Source organism: Triturus cristatus, chromosome 1_1 (assembly GCF_964204655.1).
Source record: "Triturus cristatus chromosome 1_1, aTriCri1.1, whole genome shotgun sequence".
NCBI lineage: Eukaryota > Metazoa > Chordata > Amphibia > Caudata > Salamandridae > Triturus > Triturus cristatus.
In genome coordinates, this window is record NC_140579.1 from 1,278,956,699 (window position 1) to 1,278,974,581 (window position 17,883).

At 44.5% G+C, this 17,883-nt stretch overlaps 1 protein-coding gene across 4 annotated transcripts in view; it reads left to right on the forward strand.

Annotated features, from left to right (window-relative positions):
* The window catches only part of LOC146871954 (microtubule-associated protein tau-like), a 1,902,682-nt gene that overhangs the window by 962,121 nt on the left and 922,678 nt on the right, over window positions 1–17,883 (forward strand). For all 4 annotated transcript variants that reach the window (XM_085652462.1, XM_085652435.1, XM_085652443.1 and 1 more), the window contains one exon: window positions 3,788–3,920. In XM_085652462.1, the coding sequence (XP_085508588.1) occupies window positions 3,788–3,920 (133 nt within the window). The remainder of the gene's footprint in view (window positions 1–3,787; window positions 3,921–17,883) is intronic.

Genomic DNA, 17,883 nt, shown 5'->3' on the forward strand with positions numbered 1-17,883 from the left:
GGGTGCGGCCGAGCCGTTGCAATGGCCGATTTCGGCCGATTTTGTTGCCGGAGCCGATATTGCAGGCCCCCGGTAACAAAAATGGGCCCTGTATTGTCTCTTCCGGCAGGATCTCACATGGGGCATAGAAATTAAAATAGTGCTCTGAAAAGCTGGTCGCAATTTGAGACGGGTCAGATAGTATCATGCCATCTGGGCTACTGATGCCGGGAGAGCGTTGGGGTGCATCGCGCACTGGCAAATTCGATACTGCAAGGTGCTTGATTTATCACCCCACTGATGTATTCTGCTGCGAGATGCCAGCCACACCACTTTGGCCTCGTCTAAATAATTCCCAAGCATATATTTGCTGTTTGTATATTGGTTGACGGCGTGTCTGGGTCCCATTTTCCCCCTGGCTCCTCCATTCCAAGTCCAGAAGTTGAGATCAATTTACTTCTCCGTTGCTTATATTGCGCCGTGCAAAAGGAGATATCTATTTCCTGTAGGGTCGGCTTCAGGGCCTATCATAGTATCTCGGCTGAGTCTACCGTCCCCATGTTGTTTTTAAGATAGTCTGGGATGCATGTGTGTTCTATATTGCTGGTCGCCACAGAAATGGGGGTGGTCAGGGCCTATCTGGAGCCTCAGTCCCACTGGGGAATGATCTGACAGGCCCCTAGGCAGTATCTCCAATGATATCGACCTGTGGGCCCTGGCCGTGGTAATGAACATGTAATCTATGCGAGAGAAAGAATTGTGTACATGTGAGTGGTATGAATATGCCTGAAGGGTGGGTGAAGCCTCCTCCATGTGTCAATCCACCTCATACCGTACACTAGGGATTGGAGTTGTGAGTCCCTCATCACTGTTGGGTTCCCAGTGGCCCTCCCCTCTTCCGGTGTTTCAAACAAGAATGAGCGCGATTGGTATGTCACTCTTAAGTGGGCAGGGAACAGCAGAGCATATTGGATTTTGAGATCCCACAATAATCTGAAGATTTTAACTCAAAAACGTATTTTGTTTCTCGCTCACTCCGATCAAATGTTACCAAAAATTCTGCAACACATGCTGCTGTGAAGTGAAAGTCCTTTCCAAAGGTTGACTGGTCATCTTTCAGTTACTAACAGCTGTATTTGGATGTGGAACTGCTACTAATGCAGTGAAACCTTTGCCCAGACAGTGCTCACATGTAAAAATGACAAAATAATGAAGTGATTAGTGTTTTCTAGCCACATAATTTAGTGAACATTGTAGAATAATGTAGACCTCCCCTGTGGCATAATTCCAGTGTCCCTGTCTGTAACCTAGAGAGATTATCACAAAATCCTCTAAATTGGCAGTCAAAAAAAGAAAAGTAAACATCTTCATGTTAAAAGATTGCCTGAATTTTAACCTGACTTGGAACACGCAGCAAATGTAACTGGATTAACCCCTTGCATGCCCGCCCCTTTCCCCGCCCAGTGCCGCGCCTTGCATTAGCGGGCGGAGTTCATGACGAGCTGGACTCGTCATGGGCACAGCGCCACCGCAGCCCATGACGAGTCCAGCTCGTCATGGGCACTGAAGGGGTTAAAGCAAAATATAAAGACATTTTTCGATTATTCACCATCTGCACTCCGCACCTCTATACTGTCCCAGCTGCCTCTGTCATTTTGGTGGGGGGTATAGGGGACAAAGATTATTTTGGGCTTGCCCAGCCCGGCCCTCAAATGCCCATCCCCCTGTGGCTACGACCCTGGGCTCCGCTGTCAGAAACAAAGCAGTTTCTCCACCAGGAGAGTAACCAGAAAATAAAATATCCCCACTTTGAACCAAAGCTCTGATGGCATCAAGCAAGCAAGGCATTGAGCCCGAATTTCCCTCAAAAGGTTTTCTTGTCTCTTCCATCCAATAATTGATCTATTCATCCCTTCACCTTTCTAGCCACTCGATGATATCCACCTTTTCACCCCTACATTTTCTCATTAATTTAATTTTTTCATCCATCATTCAATCTTTTACCATTCCATCCATCCATTGACCATTCCATTCATCCATCCGTACAGACATCCATCATTTAGGCTTGCGTCCATCTATATACCCATCCACCTACCCACCCATCATTTGACTTATCCATCTATCAATAAAGTCTTTCATTCATCAATTGATCCCTATGCCCATCCATTCATCCATCCATCCATCATCCATCCTCTCTGATTTCCATTCACTCTGCCGTCCATCCTCTCAGATTGCCATTTATTATGCCATCCATCCTCTCAAATTACCAATTACTCTGCTATCCTTTCACCTACCGTTCCTCTCAGATTTCCATTTTCCCACTATCCTTTCACCCACCCATCCATCCCCTCAGATTTCTATTTACTCTGCTATCATCCATCCTTTCTAATTTACTCTGCCATCCTTTCAATTCACTTAACCACCTAGCCGTCCATCCATCCCTGAGATTTCAATTTATTTTACCATCCTTTCACCCGTCCACCCTCTCAGAATTTGAATGACTGCCATCCTTTCATCCATTGATCCATCGATCTATCCATCCAACCCACTCAGATTTCGATTTACTCTACAATCTTTTCATCCACCAATCCTTTCACCGACTCATCTACTCATCCTTTCCCCCACTCATCCATCCATCCATCCATCCTTTCACCCTTCCATATGTTCACACACTCATGGTTTCACCCTCTTAGTTATCTAACCTTTCATACACCCATCTTTTCACCCACCCATCATTCCTTTTGCCAAACTCACATGTTCACTCACCCATCCATCCTTTTACCCACCCATTCTTTTAATCTTTCATCCACCCATCCTTTCACCCACTCATCCATCTATCCTTTCATTCACCCACCCCTTCACCCTCTCACCACCCATTCTTTCACTCACTCATCCATCAACCTTTTCACCCACTCATCCTTCCATTTACTAATGCATCCAGTCATCTATCCTCCTTCCACAGTCAGCCTTTCTTTCTTCCTTTTAGCGATAATCATAAGCTTTTATCTGCCAACTTGCAGATAAAAGACGCCCATGGAGAACCCCAGCCCCACTGTATCTGGTAAAGCGGGAGGTTCATAACGCCCCTGTTCTCCAACTCCAGATGGAGGCAGGAACATTGAAAAGTTGAGTGGAGGGGAAAGATCACGGACGGGGGGTGGGTTTTGATATTACACACACCCTTCAGATACAACATGGAAACGTTATCTTTACTATCTTTACTGTCACTCTGATGCTTCTAGTTATAAGGCTGTCCTTCATTTCACTAATGTTAAAAGGTCTAGTTACTAGTCAGCATCTACGTAATGGAAACTGATGTGATTATAAAAAGTATGCACAAGAGCGAACAGATTAAGCCATACGAAGGGATGCTGAAGTGCAGTACAAGCTGGGAAATCTTTGGCTGTAACAGCATCTCTAAGAAGCTGCTTCTGGTCCCATTACTCGATGTGCAAGAATCCTCTAATTACTAATAGGAACGAGCATAAAGAATAATGGTTCAATAGGCAACTTGAAGAAAAGCTTTCCTAATTTATCTTTATTTTTATATCAAAACCCTTCCACATTTTTGTTATTTCAGACACTCCAAAAAACAGATGGTACTGTTTGTAATGATGCATACATTGGCTCGAACTCTCATTTCGAGACCTGCCGATTGTGATTCAGTTTCATGGTAAAGTTGTATGAACTATCTGTTAAAATGATGTCATGGCGTTTGCCATATTCATATTTTGGGCAGGAGTAGAAATGAGTATGGAATTATACTCTTGTTATGAGCATGAAGTAACTCTTTCCCTTTTGTTTAAAGGTTGTGGATCTACACAGTGGCCAGAATGATGCACATAAGAAGGTTTTGCCGTCGTTGGCTCAAAAAAGTATTGCAAATGCTACCAGAATACCTGCAAAAACACCAACCAACACAAAGACGCCTCCCAATAACGGTAAACGAGAGCTGAATGACGGAAGACTGATTTGTGGTTGAAGAAGAAAGATTACAAGATGTAGATAATTCATAGGATGAATACTGCTAAATGTGACTAATGTAATTCTGCGTCTCTACTAATATAAGAAGACAATCAATTAAGAGCCTGACAATGCAGCAAAATGGTAGGCTAACTTTGGAGTACTTTGAAAAATATTTGGTAATCGCCGAAATAGGTAGAGAAACATGCTTTTAAATGTTTTATATGAAAGAAACTATCTTTTACTCCAAATAATACGTTTCTCCTTTGTTACTGACAACTTAAATTTTAAATTGTACTGTTAACCTACTTATTTGCCCCTTCAGTCTAACAAATGAGTAGCCCTGCTATTTCACGTTACCAGAGCAGTATTGTTAGCACTTTAAAACCATATAAGCCAAAGACTGGTTGTCTCCAACCGATCCCAGAGACTGCTTACACATGGCTACCCAGCCTCATTCTTTGCGACTTTGAGCAGGTTGTCATAGATGTACGCTTCTTACATTACTCCTATGGTTTCTTGTCTTTTTCAATTGCCTGTCGTCATCCAAGTGCCTTACTGCTGATGTCATAGTGCCTTATAGCTCAGAATATATGAACTGCTTCTATAGTAGCGGTTCCCTTTCATCTTGTGGACAAAGCAGATTCTCCAGTATTGGGGTATCTTTCCTAGATTCACATGCCTGAATCATTCCACGTCGTCGGAGTAGGAGTCCCACGGTACATAAAAATAGCAATATACATGCATATAGAAACCATATCATAGGTAACCTAGAACCAGGAAGTAAAGTAGCCAGAAATCAAAAGGAAAAAATTCTCCACTTTCATGACTCGTCCAAGTCATTATATATAGTCCAAACTACAGCCAATCAGGCAACAGCACCCTAAGAGGCTCAGGCGCTCATATTTTCTAGCACTTATTGGGATCCTGAGTGAAAAGAGCATAGAAGAGCCTCTGAGGGGAAGGGGGGTGGGTTGCATGTGAATCTATGAAAGATACCAATACTGGAGAACCACAGATTACAGTTAAATAAGGATTAGTTACTTACCTGTAATCCTAGTTCTCATCCAGGGGTATACTCATCAAAGTCATAATCTATGAATAATCCCCGCCCACGTGCGGAATCCTGGAGCATATAGAAAATACATATATATATATATACATATATATGCATATGTGAAAACATACATGCAGCCTAAAAATGTTTCAAGCATGGCAATGCTGTAAATTACATAGGTTTGCATTGTAGTGCCCCCTAACCCATAAGGAAAAAAGGAAGCACCAAGCCTCTCAGATTTTCTACCGCACGTCGTGTGAAGGGGGTCTTCCTGAGCTCTGCTCAGTATTTCTCTGGTTTCTTCAGGAGTTCTTCATTTTATGATGTCTTCTTCAAAGAAATCTCTCTTTCCACCTTGTGAATCTTGTGGGAAGCTCCGGCTGTTTTCAGAAGATCCCCACAAGAAGTGCATTTACTGCTTGTATCCTGACCACCAGGTGACAGACTGCAAGATCTGCAGAACTTTCCCACAAAAGACTCTGAGAGACAGAGAAGGGCGTCTACTTCTGTGGCTAAAGAAGATTAAAGATCGGGACAATCCCTTATCTGAAGTTGGGAGTATTGCCTCTGTCAAGACAACTTCCTCTAAGAAGAGGACAGTTGACACAAATGTATCTTCTCCTGGGGCTAAGGTGTCAAAAAAACAGCAGACTTCTAAGAGTGCTGAGCTGCCTTCTACTTCAAAAAAGTCTCCTCCATCTTCTAAGAGTAAACCTCTTCCTTCTACGCCCCCGAGAAAGACTGTGAAGTCTCAGGCTTCAAAACAAGTTTCTGACAGAGATTTACCTCAGAAATGGGGTCCCTCGTTGACTAGCTCGACAACGATGTTTTCGTCGACGAAGCCTTCCGTCGGCGCGACGACGACGTCGACTGCTACCTTCTCGTCGCCGAAGCCACAGATGATAATGTCGTCGGCATCATCGCCGTCGACGCTGGTATCCGTCTCCATGAAGCCAGTCTGGTCGACGAAGGAGGTGAGATCTACCTTCGACGACGAAAGTTAAGAGTCTCGTCGATGATTGCCTCGTCGACTGCTGCCTCGTCGACAAGGGTTGTCTCGCCGACGATCACTTCATCGTCTTCCGCCTCGTGGACGACTACCTCGTCGACGCTACAACTGTCTTCATGCACGGCTCTTCAGGTTTGGTCTTCATCTACGCCCACAATAATGTCTACATCGTCTGTGGCACAGTCTACACAGTTGCCTCCGTCGACAGCAACGCCTTCTTTGCTACAAAGACGTGGAGCTTCCTTGGAGGTTCTCTCTCCAATTCACACCTCCCCTTCTAAGGTTCCTCTTGTGTTACCTGAGCAGTTGCTGGATTATGAAGAGGATGATGAAGAATCGGATGAGGGCGATAGCTTTCGTACCCTTCCAAGCTCTTCATTAAATATCAAGATGTGGATCAAGAAGATGATTTCTGCCAGGAGACTGTTCCTTCAGCTCCAGATCCAATTCCTACGGCCCAAATGCCTTTGGCATTTCTAAATAACCTACACTACATGTTGGACGATTATTATTGCCGTTTCCCTCCATCTGAATCGGCTTCTTCTATACCACCTACACCTGTTCCTCAATCTTCATCAGCATTGAGGTCGCCCAGACCACATTCTCCGGTACCTTCGCATCACTCTCAGGACGCTCACACCACGGATGACGATAGGGAGGAAGGAGAACTGGATGACAGATCACTCCTTACAGAATGGGACGACTACCAGATACTAACTCCGTCTCCATCTACTCCTGCTCCAGTTGACTCTCCTCCAGTTGACATCGGAGGTTTTCATCATCTCATGGAGAGGGCAACACAACGGTTCCTCCTTCCTATGGAAACAAAGAAGGATGATTGTTTCCTTTACGATTTTAAGGATCAACCGAGGAAGCAGATACGGTCGATTCCTATTATCGACTTTATTTTGAAAGCTCCTGCTTCTATTCCTGCGGTCTTGCCCCGCCTCGAGAAGAAATACAAGGCACCAGACAATTCGCCAGCATGTCTGATAGGTCAGCCAAAGGCAGATTCCATTATCGCCCAAGCAGCTCAACGACGAGCGCGGAATCCCTCCTCTCCGCTGTCAGCTCCTCCTGATCGGGATGGGAGACATCTGGACGGTATTGGGAAGAAGGTTTCGACCATGGCAGCAACGACCATCCGTGCAGCTAATTCACTGGCTATCTTAGGTCGATATGATAGACAGATGTGGTCGGACATTTCTCCCTACATCGACATGTTGCCTGAGCCCTCTAAGTTTGAGGTGCTCAAATGTCTTCAGGAGGGGGAACGAATCTCAGCTGAGATTATTGATTCGGCTTTGGATGTTGCATCTATGGGTTTTCGACAACTGACAGGTGCCGCAGTCCTGCGGCGACAGGGCTGGCTAAAAGCTACATCATTTTGCCAAAAGGTTCAGGCTAAAATAATTGATATGCCCTTTGACGGTGAGTCTCTTTTTGGTCAGCATGTTGACGAGGCCCTCCAGGCCATTAAAAAGGATACCGAGACAGCAAGATCTCTCGGTACTCTTCAATTTCAGAAACTGCCTTTTCGTGGCGCTAGAGGCCGTGGATCCTTCTCTGGTCGAGGAGGTTATAATCAGCAAAGACAATACCAGTCCTATCAGAGTAACCAACGTTACTCTTCTCAGCGTCAACAATCCTTCAGGCAACAACCAACTACCTCTTATTCATAAAACAGAAGAAAGTCTTCCTACCGTGGACGTGATACGTCTAAGAAGGAGTGACACCTGCCACCTGCTCTACCGCTTACACCTTTAAAAGTTGGAGGAAGAATCTCCCGTTTTTACTCAAACTGGTCAGCTATAACAACAGACAAATGGGTCTTGGACATTGTGGCCAGAGGCCATGTTCCAGAATTTGTAAAACTTCCTCCGAATTCTCTTCCAAAAGGACCACCTCCAGCTCACCTCACAGAGCTTTTTTCCCAAATAAATTTGATGTTACGAAAAGGAGCGATCGAAGTAGTTCCTCAGTTTCAAAGAGGAACCGGTTTCTATTCCAGATTTTTTCTAATAAAGAAGAAATCGAGAGAATGGTGCCCCATTTTAGATCTTCGCTCCCTCAACAAATATCTAAAAAAGTTATCCTTCCGGATGCTGACTTTTCAAGAAATCCTTCAACTCCTCACTGAGGGGGATTACATGACCACCCTCGACCTCGAAGACGCATATTTTCATGTACCAATTCTCCCCAGACACAGAGAGTTCTTGAGGTTCAGAGTGGCTGATCTCTGGGCCTCTCTGTCAATTTCGACAAGTCTCACCTCGGCCCATCACAAAGAACGTTCTTGGGAGCCACCATATTTTTTTTTTCAATCTGTTTTATTGAATTTTTGTGAAATACAAACATGAATCACATATTAGCACAATAAAATGTCAGTATGTCTGGGAGCATGATCACCTTGCATTACAATAGCATACAAGCCAATACATTCTGAAACATCACATGCAACCGCATCCTCGTGTTAAGACATATGTTTTGTGGCTCTTGCTCGTTACCTGCCGTCACTGATTGCAGTGGATAGCACTACTTTGCATATTTACATCGTAAATGCAACTCCCAACTGGAAAAAGGGTCCTATTGGGATATTATGTTCACAGGGATCTATATTTGGATATTTCTGCGTTACACAATGGTCCAATGATCTGCAGCGGTGTTGAGGCCGAGAGGCAACATATCTTGGGAGCCACCATAGACACTCTGCTGACACATGCTGTAATGCTGTCACTGGGGTTTTGGGTTTAGGTAAAGGCGCCACAGGGAAACTTCACATACGTTATCTGATTTCTTGCTAAGTAATTTGACGGTGCTATAAGGTGGGAAGTACCGCCTGACTTCCCAGAATTAAGAGCCTTTGCTCTAAACAGTTGTGCAAACAATCCTTAGCACACGTCCTCGTATCACAAACTAAAAGTTATTTCATGTTTTCACATTTACTGTTCAAATCAGTTAGCAGAAGAAATAAATTAGTCTTCTCTTCTAGATGGTTCTTTATTCATTAGGTGTCTTCTGTGTGGTACATAACAGCCAGCCAACACGTGTTTCGTCGCAACAAGGGAATGTAGTCCCGCGACTTTTTCAAGGCTGTATTTACAAAAGAAATTGAAACCTATATTGTACATAACTTGAAAACATGTACTTGATGATAATGTCATAGCAACATGGTGGTGAGAGTCAAGAACCGACGTAAAGCGGGTGAACTAAGTAGTCCATTGCAATAACAGAACGTATGAACATTTGAACATATCACCACGATTCGTGAAATCATAATATAACCAAAAGTTTCTATGATTCTAATAACAGTGGAGAGAGCTGAAACATCGTGCTTAAGTGGGGAAAACACGCCGAAAAATAAAGCTAATCCTATTTGTGAATGGCAAACCCACGTGAAGATAGTCGTGGTGTGATGAAGCGGGTTTGATTCATTATATTTCAGACTAAAAGGTGTGCGTCTCCATATGTGCTCATGTGAAGAGACGGTTTATGTGCCGTATATCGGTGAAAAAAAGAGGGTGAACGTAATACTAAAAAGCATCCGGTCATAGCTACCTATTCTTGGCTTAGTAGAAAATTTCTGGAAAGAATGAACATATCTATATTAAGATATAGTCCAAGAGACTTTAGGAAACCAGAACAATTATGGACAAGAGCAGTGCTCATTATAGTAAAACACCTACTTATTAGGTGGTGATAATTCCAAACCACCTATGGTTTCTGCAGTAATGGCATCACTTTCTTCATTTAGTCAATGTTCCTTGATCAGGTTCAAATACTTCTCAGTACTGCAAAAATAAGTTACACTAATTACTTAACCTTAGTCTTAGATTATAAACTGTTTATGCTACTAGTGGTACGCGGTAATGTGCTGATGGGGCACGATGCTATGTGTAGTTTGAAGTTCAGAATTTGTCTATGGACAGGAATAATCAGATGTTTATTAAAGTATGACGTGCAACTATGATAAAATTTCCACCTGTCACATCTCGAGTATACGTGTTGCTAACAATCACAAGCGCTTATAGGCTAAACAACCATTTGTGCAGGCTAGTGCCAAATCGAAAACGTCCCTTAATTTAGACCAGTTAGCGTTAACCACCCTTGTATGCTCATTTTCCTATTTCAATAATATCGCGTGATTTGTAAAATATAATCGGGTGTAACCACTTACAGACTACTATAGATACGGAATACAGTCATGATGAACACTCTATCTGTCACCAAACTGAAGCGTCCCTGAATAAATGCCAGAAAGCGTAAACCGCCAGTGGATGCTACTCAGCCCTGTTATTTTAGCGTGACGCAACTTGTAAAAATAATCAGAAGTAAACACATAAGTCCCTTCTAAAGGAAAGTATTTGTTAACTATTCTATCCGTTACATGAGTAGACAGTCCTCATATACTCTGACTCGCATCGTGCTCGAGCAGCGCTTACCTTATATGACTGAGAGTGGAACCGAAGTGACGCCCGTCTCTGGTTTCCCGGTTTGGAGTGTGTGCATGCGAGTGGTTTCTCTTGTGGCTATATTTCCGGTTTGGAGACGTGAAGCGTAATCACGTGACTAGTTCTATCTCGTGCCTACTCCCATGCCGTGATTAGGAGAAGGACTAAGGTGAACTTGCAAATACGGCGGCCATTTTGAAGCTAGTCCATTCTATCATAATGTTAGTGGTCTATGGTCATGTGTGGGCCAGTAAATAGTGCACCTGCTTAGTGTTTGGTGAAAGTCAAGAACTAATATCTATCATATTGGTCTCTCCAACTATTAGATTCAGCACAAAGTCTTTTAACGTAATAACGTAAAAAGAAAAACAGACAGTGCGAACTATAGGCATGTTGTAAAACATAAGTATCTTAATTATACATACAGTTAATAGACATCATGTATTAAACAACTGTGAGTTAACAAGAAAGTTGCAAATTGGAAAAACACTCTTTTCTTTTGTAGAGATGACATAAAAACATAAACAAATCTGTCATCTCTATTCCATTAGGATTGGAATTTCTATTTAGGCAATCACACGTGTTGTAGTATGTTATAGGTAGAGTAATCCTATAGACCATTGTGTATTTAGATCTAGGCAAAACGGAACTCGTGAGTTAGTCAGTATGTTGCAGTTACTAGAATTCGGATAAAGGAGGTCTCACCTTCCTAGAAAGTAGTGTAATTCATGGTCAATGTTAAGACCATGTTCCACACTGTGCATTTTTAAAATCCATTGTGCCTCTCTTTGTCTCAGTGTAAGTTCTCTGTTCCCTCCCCTTGGACTTCTTGGGACATGTTCTATTCCATAGAATTTAAATGTGCGGTTCATTGTTTGAGCAGGGCAAATAGACATGTGCGCCGCTAGTGGGTATCTCATGTCTCCCTGTTTTATTGCCCTGGTGTGTTCCCCTATGCGATCCCGCAAAGGTCTGATTGTGCTTCCAATGTAGTATTTTTCACATTTGCATTCTATTATGTATACTACAAATTTTGTTAGGCAATTGATGTTGGAGTTTGTTTTGTATTTCCTTTCCCCTGGTCCCATGAATTCAGTCTTACGGTCATCCGCCCATTTGCACGAGCTGCAATGACACATGCCTTTGTCTCAAACGAAAGGCAAATGAAACTTTGCAAACTTGCCCAACTGTTGCGATCAAGAAAGTGCGTTTCAGTCCGGCAGTTCAAGTCACTTCTGGTGATGCCTTCATCCTGCATTCCCCTGATCCCCAACTGCCGTCTCAAGATGAGACCTCTGCAATAGGAGCTCAACAAACAGTGGTTACAGGTTTCGGGATCCTTCGACGATCACATCCGCATCAATTCTCGGATTTGAGAAGCTCTATGCTGGTGGACTTGCAAAAAGAACGTGACGGCAGGCTGCTGATTTCTAGTGGAACCTCCAAGTTTCGTCATCACCACGTACGCCTCCCTCGAAGGATGGGGAGCGCACCTACAAGGACTCGCCGTCAGCGGCAAACAGGATGCTGAACAACGGACTTGGTATATCAACCTCTTAGAGTTGCTAGCTATCTTCCTGGCCCTAAAGTCTTTTCGCACCATCATTCTCAGAGCATCGGTGTTGATCCGAACGGACAACACAACAAGTATGCACTACTTGAACAAACAAGGAGGGACAAGATCCATTTTACTGTCTCAGCAAGCCCAGCAAATTTGGGATTGGGCGATCCGACATCGGATAAGTCTAACAGCAATCCATGTTCCGGGAGCTTCCAACTTCCTCGTGGATTCCCTCAGCAGGTCGACAGTTTCCAATCACGAGTGGGAGCTCCATCAACCAACTTTGGATCGTATTTTTCAGAAGTGGGGTCGACCCGATCTAGACTTGTTCGCAACCAGTCAGAACCACAAATGCCAATTCTTCGCTAGTTGGCTTCCCCACAAAGGATCGTGCAGGAATGCGTTTTTGATGAACTGGTCGCGGATTTATGCCTACGCTTTTCCACCGAGACCGTTGGTTCCCATGGTTCTTCGGAAAATGAAGAAGGAGCCTTGTCACCTAATCCTCGCAGCAGCCAGGTGGCCTCGCCAGTTCTGGTTCACCAAACTTCTCCTTCTCTCCGAATGCGATCCCTTTCAGTTGCAACCAATACCGAACCTTCTATCCATTCAGAACAGACAGATCTGCCACCCGGATCCTGCATCTCTGTGCTTAGCGTCCTGGCGCCTGAGCACCTTGAATTCGCTCACTTAAACATTCCTTCGGACTGTAGGGAAGTCTTGGCCAATGCTAGAGCGCCTTCCACAATAAAGACATACAGGCTCAAATGGAAACGATTTTGCCTGTGGTGTCAAGCCGCCAATATTCATCCAATCCATGCAAAACCAGAACAGAACAAATTTTGCCTTTCTTTTTTACATTTGGCAAGATCAGGCCTTTCCCATTCTACTCTTAAAGTATTCTTAGCGGCTATTTCAAGATTCTGGCAGGATGGTTCCAACTCTCTTTACTCCTCTGGGGTCATTCAGCAGTTCTTCAAAGGATTGTTTCGCATGTTTCCTTCCATCCGCCGTCCACCTACATCCTGGCATCTTAACGTTGTGATCTCACAACTCATGCGACACCCCTTTGAACCTATTCATAGGACAGATTCTCACATCAGCTAGGCGGGTCAGTGATATTCAAGCCTTCACTATTAAACCACCTTTCCTTCAATTCACCAAGAACTCGGTAGTGCTATGCACTAACCCCATTTTTATGCCTAAAGTACCTTCGGACTTCCATCTCAACGAAACAGTCATTTTAAAGACTTTCCTAATCCTCAATCACCTGCGGAAAGGGCTTTGCATACACTTGATGTCAAGAGGTGTATACAATTCTATTTACAGAGGGCATCTTCAATACAGAAATCTGATCAGCTATTTATAGCTTATGGAAAAATGCGAACAGGACACCCAATATCCAAACAGTCCATTGCTCGTTGGATTTCGGCTGCAATTTTTTTCTGTCATCAGCACGCAGGCAGACCATTACAAACAACTCCGAGAGCACATTCTACTAGAGCAATCTCTTCCTCTACCGCTCTCTTTGCTGGTGTGCCTCTTCATCAAATCTGCAGAGCTGCTACGTGGTCCAGCAGGCACACCTTTACCACGCACTACTGTCTGGAAGCTGCCAGCGATGCTGACACGTCTGTGGGACAGGCGGTTCTCTGTAATCTTTTTGAATAAGGTGAGCCTCTGTTCTTCCCTCCTCCTCTTTGCTATTTTCTGACATACAGATCTTCTATGATTGTTCATGTATATATATGCACAGATATAGAAATATATATGTGTATAGATGTATGGAAAGATCTATATCTGTGATTACATATTGCCTGTGTTATGCATATGTTTATATTGTGATGATAATATCATTAGTATTGTTATGGAGTTACTGCTCTCTACTCTGATTCAGGCATGTGAATCTATGAAAGATACCCAAATACTGGAGAAGAACAAAAGTTCTCATCCAGGGGATACTCATCAATAGTCATAATCTATGAATAATCCCCGCCCACGTGCGGGATCCCGGAGCATATAGAAAATACATATATATACATATATATGCATATGCGAAAACATATACATGCAGCCTAAAAATGTTTCAAACATGGCAATGCTGTAAATTACATAGGTTTGCACTGTAGTGCCCCCTAACCCATAAGGAAAAAAGGAAGCACCAAGCCAATTGTCACACAACAATGCTTTATTGCCATAAAGCAAACTTGTAATTGCAGGCACTTGCCTGTAGGCTGCAGTAGAGTATCTAGAAACAAAGAAAACTGACACCTTGCCTTTAAGGCTTTAGAGTAAGGGGACCGTGCCTTTAAGACCTGCAGGAGACCCCTTGCTCCCATGATGCACCACAGGTGACAGTTAGGTCAGTTCTTTTTGACGGTGCACTCGCACCTGAGTAGATCTGCAATTAATAAACAATGACTTGAGGAGAAAAAGCTCGTCCGGGGAGGTGGGTGCGTCGCTTATGACTTTGATGAGTATACCCCTGGGTAAGAACTAGGATTACAGGTAAGTAACTAATCCTTCTCATCCAGGGGATACTCATCAATAGTCATAATCTATGAATAGAGTAGCAAGCCCATACCCAAAGTCTCGCGGACGAGCACTCTAGCATTTAGAACATGCATTAACATCACATAAGCATAGCAGTTATGCAAACAAATTCCTCAAAGAGGCCTGCCCCACCTGGGCGTCGGCCTGTGCGTCTGAATCTAGGCAATAATGGCGTGTAAAAGTATGTATGGAGCGCCATGTAGCCGCTTTGCAAATTTCAGACATGGGAACGTTGCGAAGGAGAGCTACAGTAGAAGCTTTCCCTCTAGTAGAGTGAGCTCTTGGTCTAACCTGTAGAACCTTGTGAGACAGCTGATAAGACAAGGCTATACATGAGACAATCCATCTAGAAATGGACCTCTTGGAGGCAGCCAGCCCGGTATTCGTAAGACCGTAATTAACAAAGAGCCTGTCAGACTTTCTAAGCGAAAGGGTTTTAGCAAGATAAAATGTCAATACCCTCCGGAGGTCTAGAGAATGTAAAGCTCTCTCCGGGGGAGTGGTTGGCTGAGGAAAAAAAGTGGGCAACGTGATAACCTGATTAATGTGGAAGTCCGAGACCACCTTGGGCAGGAAGCTCGTATGAGTACGTAGTACCACTCTTATAGAGATACCAAGGTCCAGGGATCCCAATTCTGGAGGGAATTGCTCAATTTGTATATAACTTATTTCTTGTGGAGGATGACTCAAGACACTGGACCTCTATGGTCTCAAAAAAGTACATGCGTTCAGTAGTGTCAGTTCACTCCTTCTCAAATAGATTTGAAAAAGCAAGAAAATCAAATGAGTTGGTGAATCCAAATTATTGTTTTATTTGTTCAAATGAGGAACTTGACACGTGTTTCGCCCTCATGGCACAATATCAGGCCAGGGCTTTCTTAAGGCTTAATGTTCAAGGATGCAGCACGGTACATTAGCTTCATATATCACTATTCAAGGTCACTGCACAATACATTCGGTCAGACCTCAGCAACAGCTTCGCTTCAGCAGATCTCCTTCATATACCTGATGGAAGCGACTTTCACCATCAGGAAATAGGAGTTTTCCTGCTGGTGAAAGTCGCTTCCATATTGTGCCATAAGGGCGAAACACGTGTCAAGTTCCTCATTTGAACAAATAAAACAATAATTTGGATTCACCAACTCATTTGATTTTCTTGCTTTTTCAAATCTATTTGAGAAGGAGTGAACTGACTCACTACTGAATGCACGTAGTATCACTCTATTAGCATGGAAAACAGTGTAAGGTTCCTTGCAGCAGAGGGCCTGAATTTCACACACCCTGCGGGCATAAGTGATGGCTACTAAAAAGGCAGCCTTCCAGGTCAGATGCTGTAAGGATGCCTTATGAATAGGCTCGAAAGGAGCTCCCATCAACTTAGAGAGAACAATGTTGAGCTCCCAGGGAGGGGAAGGAGACCTCACTGGTGGAAATACTTTCTTAAGCCCTTCTAGGAAATCTTTGACTACCGGCATCTGGAAGAATGAGGCCTGGGTAGGAGATTTTCTATAAGCAGCTAAGTGGACTCTGATGGAAGTATACTTTAAACCAGACTTTGCCAAGTGCAATAAGTAGGGGAGAATAACCTGTTCTTGACTCCGGATCGGATCAAGGGCGTTATCTCTACACCAAATGTAGAACCTCTTCCACTTGAAGGCATAAGACTTCCTAGTGGAGGGCCTTTTTGCTTCTCGCAGAATGTTCATACAGTCTGCCGGAAGATCTAAATGTCCGTACTGGATGGATGAGTTCAGGAGCTATGCCGCCAAGCGAAGAGAGGGGAGGTTGGGATGGAACACTCTCCCCTGGTCCTTGGTCAGTAAGTTCGGCAGGCAAGGCAATCTCCGGTGTGGCACCTCTGACAGCTGTAGTAGATCCGGGTACCACCACTGATGGGGCCACTCCGGAGCTATCAGGATCATCCGCGTTCTGGTCCCGTAGAATTTCTGTATCACAGCTGGGATGAGAGGGAGAGGAGGAAAAGCGTATAGCAATGTCCGTGACCAGCTGATCAAAAGTGCGTTCCCCTGAGATCCCTGTTGGGGGAACCTGGAGGCGAAGACGGGGCATTTTTTGTTTGCCGCGTCTGCGAAAAGATCTATGTCCGGTACTCCCCACTGCCGGAAGATCTCTTGAGCGACGTCTTCGTTGAGCACCCAGTCGTGCGCTTCGACGAAGTCTCTGCTGAGGCCGTCTGCCTGGACGTTCAGGGTCCCTGGCAGGTGAACAGCGATGATCGAAAGGTCTCTCGCCAGTAGCCATCGCCAAATGGACTGAGCTTCCAGAGATAGGACTCGTGATCTGGTGCCTCCTTGCTTGTTCAGATAGAACATAGTTGTTGTGTTATCTGTCTGAATCTGCACGTGTTTGGTTTGGAGGGACGGATACAGGGATTTGAGAGCTAGATGGACTGCTCGTAGCTCCAAGAAGTTTATGTGATAACTCTGTTCGGTATTGGACCAGAGACCTTGTACCTGAAGCTGGTCCATATGAGCACCCCAGCCCTGCATGGAGGCATCTGTGATCACTGTCTGTGTCGGAGGCGCCTGATGGAAGGGGACGCCGTGAAGTAGATGGGAGCGTTTCATCCACCATCTGATGGAGTCTTTGGCAGCTTGGTGAAGAGAGATGAGATCTTCCCAGCGGCCGGACCTCTGCGACCACTGATCCTCTAGCTCTTGTTGCAGAGGGCGCATGTGAAGACGTGCATTGGGCACAATGTAAATGCACGAAGCCATCGACCCCAGAAGTGACGACACTTGCCTGGCTGTGGGAAATGCCGCGTTGAGAAGCGTGTGGCATTTCTGAAGCATGGATGATAACCTCTCCTCCGAAGGACACACGCTTGCCTTTGCGGAGTCTAGAGAGGTGCCCAGGTAGTGAATCCGCTGAGTGGGATTGAGGACCGACTTTTTGTAATTGACCTGTAATCCCAGCGACTGTAGGAGATTGAGGCAGAACGAGAGATGGCTCTGGAGTCGAACAGGAGTGGAACTCTTCAGGAGCCAGTCGTCTAGATAGGGATAGACGAATATCTTCCGTTTGCGGAGGAAGGCAGCTACCACCGCCATGCACTTTGAGAATGTCCGTGGGGCGGATTTGAGGCCAAACGGCAGAACTCTGTACTGATAGTGCTGACGAGAGATTTGAAACCTGAGAAATTTCCTGTGTTTCACTGAGACAGGAATATGGAAGTAGGCATCCTGTAGGTCGATGGCACACATCCAGTCTCCCTGGTGAAGATGCGGGAAGATCTGATGCAGAGCCAGCATTCTGAACTTTTCCTTCCTGACAAATCCGTTGAGCAGAC